The 14,561-nt window shown below is 35.4% G+C and overlaps 1 protein-coding gene across 6 annotated transcripts in view; it reads right to left on the reverse strand.

The window, feature by feature from the left end:
• The window catches only part of CDC42BPA (CDC42 binding protein kinase alpha), a 189,524-nt gene that overhangs the window by 76,810 nt on the left and 98,153 nt on the right, over positions 1-14,561 (reverse strand). For all 6 annotated transcript variants that reach the window (XR_012632934.1, XM_074897332.1, XM_074897329.1 and 3 more), the window contains exons 7-9: positions 3,150-3,243; positions 2,205-2,405; positions 1,361-1,609 (exon numbers count right to left, since the gene is read on the reverse strand). Coding sequence is in view for 5 of the 6 variants with exons in the window: in XM_074897332.1 (XP_074753433.1) it covers positions 1,361-1,609; positions 2,205-2,405; positions 3,150-3,243 (544 nt within the window). In the remaining variant the exon portion in view is untranslated. The remainder of the gene's footprint in view (positions 1-1,360; positions 1,610-2,204; positions 2,406-3,149; positions 3,244-14,561) is intronic.

Consider the following 14,561-nt stretch of genomic DNA (forward strand, 5'->3'; position numbering starts at 1 on the left):
GAGTATCACCTTTTATTCCCTCCTATACTCCTCTCTGCTATTTAGTCAGCAGGGCTTCCTGCCTGTAGAGTTACCAACCCTACTTCTGAGTAGGCTATCTCTATTTGGAGGGAACAAGAGTCAGACATTTACTAGAAAGAAGTAATACCACAGGATTTTCTAATCCAATTAGTGCTTTTACCATTTCTTCCTTCATTGCTCCTTTTTCCAGTCAAAGAAGTACAAACCAAGACAAATCTTTGAGCTTCTCCTCAGGCTAAAATAACCCTGTTGCTATATTATTTGAACCATTGTAAGTTCTAATATTCTTAAATACCCTGCTAAAAGTTTCCTGTTTAACCCCAAGATGCAAGGTTTATGCTGCTATACTAGAAACAGTCTTAATGGTCATCAAAAGAAACTCCCTAAGAAGATTATCATGCTGAAAGTGCTAAAACACTCTAAATTCCAAGAAAAGGTAACATAATGTTTTTTTTCAAACAAAAAACCACCAACGACATGGCTAGACTGTGTATGTACATCAAGACTACATTGTTGTGCATTTTGAAAACTAAGAACAAGACCACGTTACTGCACAGGTAGTTCAGAAAACAAAACCAAAAAAGGTGAAAATGCTTCACCTCGCATGTAAACAGCAGGCTTCTGCATCTTTCAATACCCCCCCCCCCCCAAAAAAAAAGTATTCCCAAGGAGACAACACAAGGCATTCCTCTGATGCTAAGACCTCTATCATCTGTCAAAGTTCCTGTTCAAAAGTATAGAAACACTAAGGTTGTTAAAAATCAGTAGTTGCAAAGCTTTTTAAGTAAAGGCAAAATCATTTCTTTCTCACTAAGATTATACCTGAAGAAATGGCTGTAGTATTTCTCCTAGATTTCCCAAAACTCAAAGCAGAAAACAAGCAGGAAAAATTTTAGTGGGAATGAACGGAACGGCATCTTACAGAGACAGCAGCAATTAGAGTAGAGCATTACAATAAAACGTATTATGCAAACCTAGTACAAGTCTCAACAATGCTCTGTTAGAAATACTGTGTCTTGCAGACTATCTACATGTAAATATATTATTCTTTATAAATCATGGACATTAAGATCTTGTTACTGAAAATAATAGATGTACGTGATGTTTAAATATGTGTAAAGTTACAATGAATTTACAAAATTGAACTGAAGTTATCTTTACACGTATATGTTTGGAGGATCAGCCTCTGAACTACGAATGTTCTTCATTCACAGTTCTTCAAAGCAGTACTTTTTTGTTGTTTATGCAGAACACAGTGAAATAAACTGCCATTTACATATATTTTGTTATAAAGTAAACTACAAAAGCAGAATTGTCAAAATGTTAACTCTATACTTACAGAATTTTTTAAGCAATCATCATCCACATCAAAGTTTGATGTATCAGTGGGGCTGCTGACTTCAGGGATGTAAGGTGCCTCACAGTTTCTAATGTTGTCCCAATCAATCCCAGAAAAAAATGGATGGTTCTTAAAGTCTTCTATCCCATTTTGTCCAAGTCGATGCTCTCTGCTACAAATGAGCCTTCGGATGAGGTCCTTTGCACTTTCAGAGACATCTGTCACTTGAGCAGGAAACTGAAACCTCTCCTTAAAGATCAATAAGAGAAAATAGTTTATTACCAAGAAGAAGGTTTTTTATTACAAGAAAAAGGTTCTTCTTAGAGAAAATCACTATGTAGTAAAAGAAATGTGCAAATACTCCAGTTCTTAAATATATGCAGTAAGGTTTCTAGGAAGAAGATTTCTTCAAAGGATAGAAACTATTGACTTTTTTTAGTCTCCTAGTTTTTCTCCTTTATTTATATTTCTCTTACACTGTTGAATTCTACAGTTACCTCCATGTGGAAGAACATTTAAGAATCTTCTGCATAAGACAATCAATGTATTTGCCAGAAGAAAGTAACACAAAAGGAGTGATGTGATATAGCCAAGATTTACTCCACAGAGTGAACTAACAGCCATGTTTTCAAATCCAGATTTTTAGTTCTGAACTGCTTTATCCTAAAGCAAAGCCATCTGCAATCCATAACCATAAACTTACTAGATGGAAACATATTTTTTGTTCTACATTTATGAATATTAACATAATTAGTACATAAAAAGTAATTTTTAAATAAGCCTTCAAGATACTCTATTACTTCCTAAAAATTAGCTTAAATAGAGAAAGAGAAAGTGCACTAACTTTGTGGTTCATTATTTTCCCATATGTCTCCACCAACGACTCAGCATAAAAGGGTGTTTCTCCATATAGCATTTCATACATGCAAACGCCTAGGGACCACCAGTCACACTCGGGCCCATACTTCCCTTTTCCATCTTCCATGGCCTGCAAGATTTCTGGAGAGATATAGTCTGGAGTTCCAACTGCCACTGAAGATTGGACCTGTAGAAGTTACATTTCCAGGATTAAAATAAACTTCCATCATTACAGACACTGCTGTTTGTGGCACTGTGCATGTATATATAAATTTAGCTTAGTGTGCTAGTTGTAACAACTAAACACAAAGGCTTCTAAATTAATAAAGAAATACTTAAGCATCCAGGGCACTGTATTAATAGGCATTCCAGTAACATATTTTTGCTAAACTCTTACAAATATTTAATAACAAAAAGAACAAAACTGTCAATTCTTAGGCTTAGAGCCGTTAAGTAATTATGGATTAGGTAATCACATATATTAACTCAAATACTTTGTAATACTCTGGGACATGATTAACATACTGGAATTACATTCTAGTCACACCTACTATACACCGTGCAAGTTTAAATATACTACAATTAGCACATCATCATATTTCAGTATCTCATTCTGCTTATACTAAAGCTTACATGTTTGATAAAGATTAGAGCTCAGAGCTCAAAACTGAGGTTCGTAGCTCATCAACAAACAGTACTGACAGTGTAGCTTATCTTTATTTATGTGTTGACTATATGCATCTAAAAAGCTTTTAATAGAAAGTAAATTCAAGCAGTGTGCAGTCATACCAAGGTTAGTTACATACCAATACCATTACAATTCCACTTCATTTGATATAAGGCACCTTTTCTTTTTATTAGCACACATCTTAGTGGCTAGCAAAAGACTGTAGCAAAAGCGTTCAGGAATATATCACTCTTTCTAATTTACCGTTCCATCTTCCATCAGTTTCAGACAAGAACCAAAATCTGCTAATCGAATATGTCCATTCATATCCATCAAGATGTTGTCCGGCTTAATATCCCTGCAATTAAAACACATTCCAGAATTAGTACGACAATGTTTTGCATAATATATAGTCCAAGCATTGACTCTGCAACACTCCTATCATTCAAAACCAGCAAAAGATCAGTAGATGGAACACAGTCACTCATCACATGGTGAAATTTGCACCAGGGACATATCATGACAGGGACTGTAGATCAGATCATACACTGCCTGTTAATTTTACTGTGAGGTCAAATTCCTCTCATCTCTCACAGGTATACAGGAGAATCGTACTAGCTCTGAACTTTTGTACTTAAAACTTTTAAATCATCTGAAGAATTCTAGTGAAGTACTGTCAAGTGTAAAGATGCACCCTTATACTGGAGCTAGATAACAATCTCTTAAGTTTTACAGTAGAGCAAAAAGTCAATGAAACCATAAAATAATTAACACATTTTTAACAAATTTAGTGTCTTTCATCAATATTTTTCTCTCACAGACATCTCAGTTCACTATGTACATCTGTCATACTTCTGCTGAAACGATCAACAAAGCCATTGTGCAGTCTGCCACTCTGGTGAAAATCCGCAGCTGTCTCATTCAGGTCATGATACACATGGCAAAATCCTTCTAAGCAGGCAACATAATAAATATTCCTTATTTTGCAAATTTGACCCCTTTTTTTGTCTCACATTTTACAGATACCTAAGTATACTGAAAGAAAGATAAAGCATATGCCCCCAGTATGCAGCTGACTAGGATGAAAGCATCTATGCTCTCAAAGTTACCAGAGGGACATTTATGGTTCAGCTTTCAAGCTAGGTTCAAACTTTGAAATTTCCTTTTCATTAAAGTACACTTATTAGAAATATCCATTAAGCTACATTTTTAAAATAGATGACATTATTACATTCTTACTCTATCCTTATCTATTCGAAAGGTAAATTACAGCTATATGAATAAAGTACTATGAATACTTTCTCAGTGAACAACAGTTTGTAAGACATAAGAACAAATCCCCTAAACCAAACAAAAAACAAGTGAAGCCCTGACTTTGCTTAATTCCCCTAACAACTTATAAACGAATGCCATCAATTGCTTTGCAGACAAATTTCAAAATATTCACAAGCTACAACATTGCACATGAAAACAGATTTGTTGTTTGGTTTGGGCTTTTTTAAATAAAAACTGTGTTATAAACAATGTTTCCTGAGAATTTACAATGGTAAAAAAATTAGAATCCGCCCTTGAACGACATTCCAGAATCAATGGCATGACGGTGTTGCACTGTTACACACTCAGTCACAATTAATATGGTAACAGCATATTGTTTTGAAGAAAAGTACTTTCGAATTGTATTACCCAAAGATGAGCAGGTAGTAGGCCATGCTGAAAACAAATTTTAGCCACCTTCCAAATATGCAGAAACATTTACAAAGTAAAATGCAAACACTACTTCAGAAATCATACTTTCACATTCCACAACTGAGCATAAAGACAATTATTTACAAAGTAAAACATAAAAATTAACTGGGTCCATTCCCTAACTAACATTCCTCCACTTGATTTTTGCTGACACTGAATATGCCAAAGAATTGCAACCTTCAGATTGAGATAGTTTTATTTATTTTACGTTCACCCACCAAAAACATTCTTTAAACATGTTTCTAAATAAAAACAAACACATGCTATTGAGACCTCTGGAATTATAACTTCAGTTTACAACACTTTGCAAAAACATGCACCTAAAATCAAGTTCCTCTTAGAAGCTGGACCTAGTTCAAGCTAAACAAAAACATGAGTCACCCTTGAGGCTACATTTATCCACGTTTTATCTTTTAATATATTCCCAAGAGAAATAATAATACTACTAATAATAATCATCATCATACCAACCTCCCCCATTCATTCACACAAAACAGCAGAAAACATGAAAAATCTCACTTTGTTGTCAACGCCGTGCAAAACGAAACCCACAAACAACACTGAAAGCACTCAGAGGAACAAGCGTTTCCCACAAAGTGAAGTTTGTAAGGCTCAATAATAACTTTGTAAGAACAATTTTTATAGTTCAGGGGAAAAAAAAAAAAGGCCAACTTAATGCATACAAATTCTATTCAGCACTTGTAACAGAAGGTATAGGTTATGAACAACTGTTCTGAATTCAGCTGAACTACGTTAATAAAAGACAGTTTGAAAGACAAGAATTGCTGGCACCTGCAGAGCAGAGTAGGCTATAAACAAAAGTAAAGTTAAGAAAATTATGAGCCCCAGAGGGAAACAAATAAGGGGAGTAATTATTGCCAGTGTAACTGAAGAGTTCAGAGGTGTTGATTATGGTGAAAAAATAATACGTCATAAACACCGCATCTCTACTGAGCCCGCAGTAGTTAGATGGTGTTAGAATTATAAGGTTTGTTCCAGGTTGTTTTGAATGACATTTGGTGACTCCTTTAGCGATCAGAACTAATTCTTCTCCTGTTCTAAATAAAGCATGATGATACCTCTTCACACTCACTCCACCTTTCCCAGCTTATCACAGTTTCTTCACTGTATGAACTGGTTTCCTCTTCCCATGTTTCCATCTCAGCTGCAGCTCTATTCCCATCATCCCCTGCCTCCTAGACTCACCTCAGAAGGTGAGATGTCCAGTGCTCCATGGCCTATCAAACCCAAATGTCCTCCCCTTTTATTTCCTTCTTTCACTTTCAGCTTCTTCACTCCCAAACCATAGTCTCCCTACATGTACACATTCAACCAATCCTTTTTTCTCCCATCTCAGCAGGCACTATTTCCCCATAGCCACTTCCCAGATACCCTTCTCATTCCACTAGCATCCTATTCCTCTAATCCTTATCACCCTCTTTCCTGATGTCCAGTTTTCATTCTATTGCATAAAAAACTTCTTTGGCACCAAAAGGAAGAACACTATTAGCAACAAAGAGTCTCTAGTGTCTATTTACCACCATCTCCCAATATTGCAGGGCAAGTCACTTTCATTCTTACAGCTCTGAAACAGTACAAAACTACAGCAGAAGAAAACTGAAAAGCATTTAGGGACAAAACTCTGCATGTGGTTGTTTGAAACTCTGGCATATTGAGGGGAAAATTATAACCTGAAAATATCTAGGTGGAGGGCAGAAGAATGAAAATACATCCATGACTCAAGGAAGATTCTCTCCTGGATTTCAACAGTGTCTTCATATCCCAGAGCAGAAGAATTTTTCACAGGACTTTTAAGAATTACTTTATTCATTTAAAATTGATATAGGAAAAGCAATGCATGTTTCTTGATCTTGTTCTTGGAAAAGAGATGATGTTGCTTCAGGCAGATACTACGGAAGGAAAATTCCAGACCAAGTAGCTAAAATCTGGCAAAAGTAATAAGCAAATAACGAAAAGTTAAATGGTTTAGTGAAGAGACCACTGGGCTGAATCTCTGTAGATGAGAGTTCCTAGGTAACTGCAGGCAAACCATTTCAACATCACTCAACAGTAACACTGGTGCTCAGTCAAGCAACTAATATCATCTGGCTAGAAGGCTGTGAAGCACTAATACTCTAATAACCCTATAATTAGTTCACTATAATAAAAAAAAAAAAGTCTGCTCACTCAAAATACAAAATAATAAATCAGTTTCAAGAAGTATAAGCATTTGGAAGCCATTTTATGAACTAGATTTATAGGGGGAACAAGTATTGAATTGGGGGCACTGCTCTGACAATACTGTGCTCTCTGGAGACCCTGAGTTCTACCAAGTCCCAGGCAGTTCAGCCCTACTCTTGAGATGTGCAATGGGTACAGGCTGCCAGAGTTAGACCTGGTACTAATTAAGCAGTACAAGTTCTTCAAATGTACTCCACAGTGAATTAAGGGGACATGGGTACTCAGCATAGCCAAAGAAATACAAATATTCCTTGTATCAACTTTTTTGTAGCACTGCCACCTGAGGATGTGAATTGTGCAAACATTGCTGTTCTGCTTTTTTTTTTTTTTTTTTTTTTTTTTTTTGAATGGGTGATATACAGCAAAGGAGAGAGAAGTCTAGACCAAATAAACTTCTTTAAAAAGATGTATGTCCATTTAAATCATGACTCCAACACAGAGTATGGGAGTGACCTTTATTTTTCTGAGCTGTATAGGCCTGGACTGTAGGAGAAAATTGGCACTGCACAACAGATCAGATAGAGTGACACTCTTTGTTTTACAGTCATTCATTATTTGCTTCTGTTCATCTGGAGAATACTGTAGGAATAAATACTCTGTGCGATACTGGAAACTACACTTGCACAGAAAATGAGTGTGGAGGCTTATGAAAAAAGTTTGAAAAATCTTTAATGAATCATTTTTCATAATGCTTCTTGGTTTAATTTGGGGAGCTGTTCTTCAGATTGGCACGTTTACCCAGATGACTTCACTCACTTCTCTTTAAAAGAGTTTACTTTCTTAAGCTATAATTAAAACCCAAACATTTTACATACTAACTGTGTTAATATAAACGATGTTCTGAAATAGAACTACAGCAGATATCTGGATTATTGCCATTCATTTTGATTTCTCTGTTAATGAGCCAGAGTAGAATTTCATTTGTTCAGTAAGACTCAAGAAAAAGTATTCCCTCTGCGGCATGCTAAAATCCATAGCACATTCCAGCTGTAAAACAAACTAAAAAGAATTTTTAATACATGCGAATGTATTACCTGGATTCATTTCTGATACTAAACAAAACTTCAGGAATCATGAGGCCTTGCATACTGAAATTTGGACTAGATAATGTCCTTGTTTATTCTTTTTTTCAAAAGAAAAATGATGAGGCAGAAATGAAGGAAAAGGCGAGTCCTTCTTTGTAACTAATATCAACAAAAGGTGGCCAGATGGTGCAAGGAGGCACCTCTCAATATGTCCAATATGTCCTCACTGGAATAAACATTTCAGGTGTTAATGGACTGTCCTCACACACACAGCTGAGCTTTTAAAGCAGCAGAACTGAAATGACAATAAAGGGGCTTATGTGGTTCTAAATTCAACAACTACAACCGTGAGCTGAGCCTGAAGAAAGAAATGGACCTGTCTGAAATTAAAGGAGCAATTTGATAGCCGAGCTACTAGTTTAGTTAGTCCACTGGCTAAGAAAATAATAATATGGAGAACTAATTTTTATTTTAAATATTAACATCAGAAAAATATGAAAATTTGTTAGTTTTCCTAAACAGGTCCCAGGTCCCAAGTCATGCTGTCCTTGAATAGTAAAGAATAAAGTGGATAGCTTACACTAAATTATTTTTCTGTGAAATCTTAACATGAACACTATTTTTTTTTTAATGCTACCAATGCAAATTAAAATACCAGCAGATGAGAAAAATAAATTAGTTTCAGGTGTAACTGCTGGCACAGAGAAGCTGATCCAGATAACTTATTACTAATTGAGGATTTCACAGCACATTATTTTCTCATTATACATGCAAGAGCATTCCCCAAAAGTATAAATAAAAAGGTTAAAAGCAGACATCAATGATTATAATTGTCTACTTTTACAACAAGAAATGGTATCCTTTGCCAAGTTACCTACTCTAAAAAAACATAACCAAGAATCTTACTGACAGAACGCCTGGACTTTTTATCCAAAATTCCTTCAGAACACAGGATTATCCTGAGTCAGGACAGAAGTTTGGCACACTGTTTACTGCACTCCCTTCTGTTGTTTCAGGCAGACTTTTCTTCCACGCTCCTCCTCACTACGAAATGCTACATCCATGATAAAAACCGAAGACACTTGGTTTTGGCAGCACTCCCATGAAAGGAGAAAATTTGGTGCCTGTGAAGTTTTTAAGGTATTCAGTGATGCCATACTGACAGCCTGCTTTAGATATGCAGAGTGAAACAGCTGGTGAACTTCCATAAAGAATGCTAGTCAATTGATGCTTTTTTTTTTCCCCACAGTCAAACCTACAGATATTGATGTCCAGGAGCTTATTTCTATTTTCCATTACAGTGTACTGGGTTATATCAAAGTCAAAGTTGCCATATTCTGCCAACTACAGTTTATCTGAATTCTAGTGAGCAAAACTAGAAATACACTCCATCTGGCAGAAAGACCAATGTGCACTGAGCCAAATTAGATTTGGACAGTCGGCAGTTATTCTTTAGTAATCCCAATAAGATAGGCTACACAAGATAGCATCATGAGAAAACGGGAATATGTTGTACCTCATTAACCGTGCCTCTTATCAAGACTCTACTGTGCCTCCTCCTAAACAGACACTCCTCCACTTTTTTGGGTGGAATCCAGAAAGTACATATTTCAATTGAATTTAAAATAATTTAAATAACTTTGATCACAACCTTATTATTTACATGGCACCCAAACAGTTGCATCGTGTTTGTATATTAAACAAAACCTGCTTCATATAAAGCTGAGAAACTAAAACTTGCAACTGAAAGATGTAGTAGCCTTGCATATAACTTTGAAGTCAATAGGAACAGTCAAAGACTAAACACTTTAGAATTTAAGCCTCAATAGGAAAAGCAACTACATGAAAAAATAAATGGTGTAAAACAATCTTATTTTAAAATTACAGTGAGGAAGTTAGACTTTTTTCTTCTTAAAAGAGTATCTTAATACTGTAAAACTCTCTTATTTTCTCATTAACTCTTGATAATAAATTATTATGTATGCATTGTTCCAGGAACACCCAGTAATTCACCTCTACTAAAAGAATCTCACTACTCTCAGCAGCAGGAGATTCATCTAAATCTTATCTAAATCAGTGGACAGACTCCCATGAATTACTAGGAAACATCAACTAAATCAAGACAATAAAGGTTCTAGATCCGTGATGTAGTCATTATTTACTGAAAAGTGTGTGCAGTATTATATTTATACTGTTACACATCTTAAGTTTTATTCTTAGTAATACTACAAAACTAAATGAAAGACAATACAGAAATCAAGGTTTCATATCCTAGATGCAATACATGTGCTACATCACATAGGGAATCAAGTACTGAATCCAAATTTACTTAGTTTTAGACTACACGTTCTGCCAAAGTATACTTTTTTAATCCCTAATCCAGATTGAGAGAAGTAACTTCTGTGTCCACTAAGAATAAAGTAATTACATTCCTCTCTTACTACAAATTGCTTGCACCACAGACTTGAACTATATAATGCAGAAAAGACTAAGGCAAGTTGTTATCCACACTGAGTGTGGGCAACACAAGACATATGAATTTAAATCCAGCAAAAGATACTTAGATGTGACATTAGAAATTACTTTCATAATAACAGTAGGACACTGGAACAAATTGCTTAGGGGCATTTCACCATCTCTATCACTGTTTTGGTTGGTGTTTTTTTTAAGAACTGGTTAGACAAACATCTATCAAGAGTGGTTTAGCTACAGTTTGATCTCGCCTTGCAGCAGAAGAAAGTATTAGCTGACCTCTCCAAGTCCTCTCCCAGTCCTTTTCTCTACAGTCTTTAATTGCTGCCACTCAGTCTAGTATTCTGGACACAACACAGTATTTATCTTATGGTATCCACTGTACTTTATGAATTTCAAATGCTAATAAAGGAAATAATAACAAATAACAAGGAATGAGTACCTCAGCCAACACATATATATCTTGAGTTTGTTCAGGCACTGATATTCATTCCTGAACACTTGAACTGTGTGCAGTTACTGGCTTATAAATATATGCTCCACCACATCATATTATAATGTCCCAGAATTAATTTACCTTAGAAAAATGTCTCCCTGTGGCCTTTGAGCATATGTATTTTCTTTCAAATAATGGATCTCAAATAAGATAACAGCTCTAAAACAAGGACAATTATTTTTTAAAGCTGCTTATATCCAATTTTTTTTTCCTTCTTTTGAAAAATTAAGTATAAGGGGTGATTTGAAAAATTCTTTTTGGCAAGTGCTTGGCAGCTACATACTCCCTGTACCTATTGTCTTTCATCTAAAATGCTAATCAACTGACAGAACCAGATATCTATTGAGAAAACCCTCACATTCAGCCTAGGCCCTTCATGCAGTATTTTGAAGAGATGTCAAGGCAAAGTCATTTGTGATGTCTAAGGATTATTTCTCTTGTCTTGTCAGTTTTACAGACTAAAACCAGAAACACAGCGTGTCATTTTATAACCATTTTAAATTTAGTACCTTACAATGCTGATTTACAGGCATCATTTTAAACACCTATGAAATAAAAAGTTGTAGACATTATCAGAAAGACAATTCCTTATGGCAAACAATCATTGACATAATGGAAGGTCTGATATCTAATGCATCCTGAAACTGGTAAAAGTTCACATTAAAAAGTTAAATAGTCTGACTACCAAACATTGGAAACACTAAAAAAATCCCAAATGAAAAAAAAACCAAAATGAACTGGCCTCTTACTGTAGAGCAAGAATATAGAAGCTTGTAACTTCCCTCAGGATTGTCTCATACCTGAGTTACTCAGACAAAAAAAACTTGTAGGGATTCAAAAATAAAATTGGGCACACAGTGAACATTTGAATGTCTAATAATGGATTGATCTTGAACAAAATTATATTTTGAGTAAAAATTCATGCATAAAAACATAAGAGCCTCATACCGTGGTCTTTTTCAGGTTATTTTAATAGTTTCAAGTAGCTATTTATGATGGTCCCTCAGGATGTAAAATATTCGAGGCACAAGCATAAAAGCTTTGAAAGATGTGCAAACAAAAGATGGAAGAAACAAAACATGAATGTTTTTTATTTTTTTAGAAACAAAAGCCAATTTGAAAAACAAGTATTTGGTTTGAGGAGTCCAAATAAGAGCATAAGAATTTAGTGAAAACTGCTACTAAATGCAATTTGTAAAACTCAAGGAGATAATGCTCAGGCAATGAGACAAATATTCTTCCATGAAACAAGACAAGTTTTAACATAACTATCAAACAATATTCTAAAGCTCTGGAAGTATTATGCCATTCACTGAATAAAGTCAATCCAGAATCACGGTTAATTTGAAAAGACTACTCAAAATGCAACTGGACATGGCACTTGGCAATCTGCTCTCATTGACCCTGCTCTAAACAAGAGGGTGAGACTAATTAATCTCAAGAGGTCCCTTCCAACCTCAACCATCCTGTGATTCTGAAATTATTATTAAAGCTGTCTTTTCAATTTTATTTCAATAATAACATTCTGGTTACACTGTATAAAAACTCCCCAAATCTAATTCTGAAATGAGTAACACCAAGATACTATATATTCAATTGTAGCAGCCTATATACTTCTGAGTTCTTGTGGCTCAAGACAGAAGGCGTCTTTAGCCTTAGTATTAATAACGTGCCTACTTTTGCCCTGGAAATTGCAGTTCATGAAACAAAAATTGGCAGTCTCTCTCTCTCAACTCTACAAGGATATAACAGTTAAAACCACAGAACTGTCTTGATTATACCTTGACATTCAGTAGTAGTCACACTTAAGAAATTTGTTAAAAAGAAAAACTTCCTTTTTCTGCTCTAAAGTCTGACAAACAGCCCCCACTTATCCCAAAATGCTCAACAAGGTTAGTCTTTGACATTGCTGACACTGTTAAGATAATAAATACTGGCAAGATTGGCCTGAAGCCATCAGATAACACTACGTGAACAGCCATCCACACCACTCTCCTTTGCACAGGTTTTCTCTGCATAAGTAGTCCTGGCGATCAAAGGAGACTCATCTCCTTGTAAGAGCAGCTTCAGCACACAAGTCTGTGGCTACAGCAGGGCACAGTGTACAGGTCTTTTCCTCCTTGTGTCTCCGAAGTATAGTAACCACCAGTACCACTGCTCTGTTGCCCCAAAGCAGTCTTTCCTTATACCTATTTCAAGAAGAGTTTACACTTGCTGCCAGATAATGTTAATGGATCAGCTAACTGGTTTATTCTATTGAAATATAACTTCATCATATGGCTTGCCTCATTAGCTTCTCCTAATATCTCTTGCTTTTCTTAACTGAGGATTCTATCCTCATCCTGATTCCCTGTTTAACCATATTGAAACTAAGCGTACAACAGTATTGAACTTAACAAGCAAAGGAAGACAAGAATTATTTAAAAAAATATTTATTTTTTAAAACAAACAGCAGCAAGACAAGGTTTATACGTGGTAAAATACATATGGAATTAGCTGAAAATGTAAACTAGGCACTATTGTGGCCTGGTTACTTATCTGAACCTCATATTCCAGTGCATGGATTACTCTTCTCACTACATTTTCCTTAGCTAAATTGTTTTTAAATTTGCAGTAACTATATGCATGCTTTTTTTATTATTACAAAAGAGTATCTCTGGAATACACAGACACCAGAACAGAGTACATCAATATATGCAAAAGAAAAGGATTTACATTGGGACTGTTTGCTTATTGACAGTTCAGAAGGAGGATTCAAAACAGGTGTTTAAATTATACCTTATGTAACTCATTAAGTGTGCCTACACTGAAAACACAATAAGAACTTGAAATGAAGAAGCCTCTGGGAAAAAAGTGTTGGCAGGGAGTGCACTGCTCACCTAGCAAGGAGCCTACACCAGAGGGGCCCTGAAGAAAAAAACCCAAACCTGTTGGAAATGGGCTGTGAATGAGAACTTTTGCCACTGTGAGCTGTATACTATTTGTGAAGGAAGAGTTGGGAACTTTTAATTTACACAGCATTTAGAAAACAAAACAAAGGAAACTGATTTAATTTCTCTACCTCCATCTGGTGTTCTAGTTTTCTAACAAGCTACAAATACATGCAGTAGAGGACCTGGTTGAGGGCACTCACTATTTTTGCCTCTCTAACCTGCCCAGCTGTCACAATGCTTTTTTTGGATTGATCATTCTGCTTATAGTTTCACATTCCTCAACAGAAACTCCACACTAACAACATTCATCAGAGAAAATGACCATTTGAGTCAACACTTGAGAGAATAACGGCCTTCAAGTTCAAGCCCAAAGTTGCATGAATTTTGAGAAACAACACTATGTGGCAGACAAATAACTATCATAGAAGTGTATTCAAATATCTTGAATACAGTTTGCTCTTTTCTGTGACAGTCTATTAGATGATACTTTAAGATACCTACTAAAAACCAAACTATTTTAAGCTGATGGTGGTAGAAACAAGTTTCATTGACCAGCCAACTTTAAATATCAGGTTTATTCACTCAAGATTTCAATTACAATGGAATACCAAGCAGCTTCTGTGAACTTCAGTTGACAGAGCTGTTTCTGGGTTGCTGAACCGTACACTCTTTTGTACCATTCTACACTTATTCTTCAAAAGGTAAGAATAAAAATATTATTATGACAATTTAAAGAATAATAAAAGAAGATCGTCTATTTGAA

This window comes from Athene noctua, chromosome 1 (genome assembly GCF_965140245.1).
Source record: "Athene noctua chromosome 1, bAthNoc1.hap1.1, whole genome shotgun sequence".
NCBI lineage: Eukaryota > Metazoa > Chordata > Aves > Strigiformes > Strigidae > Athene > Athene noctua.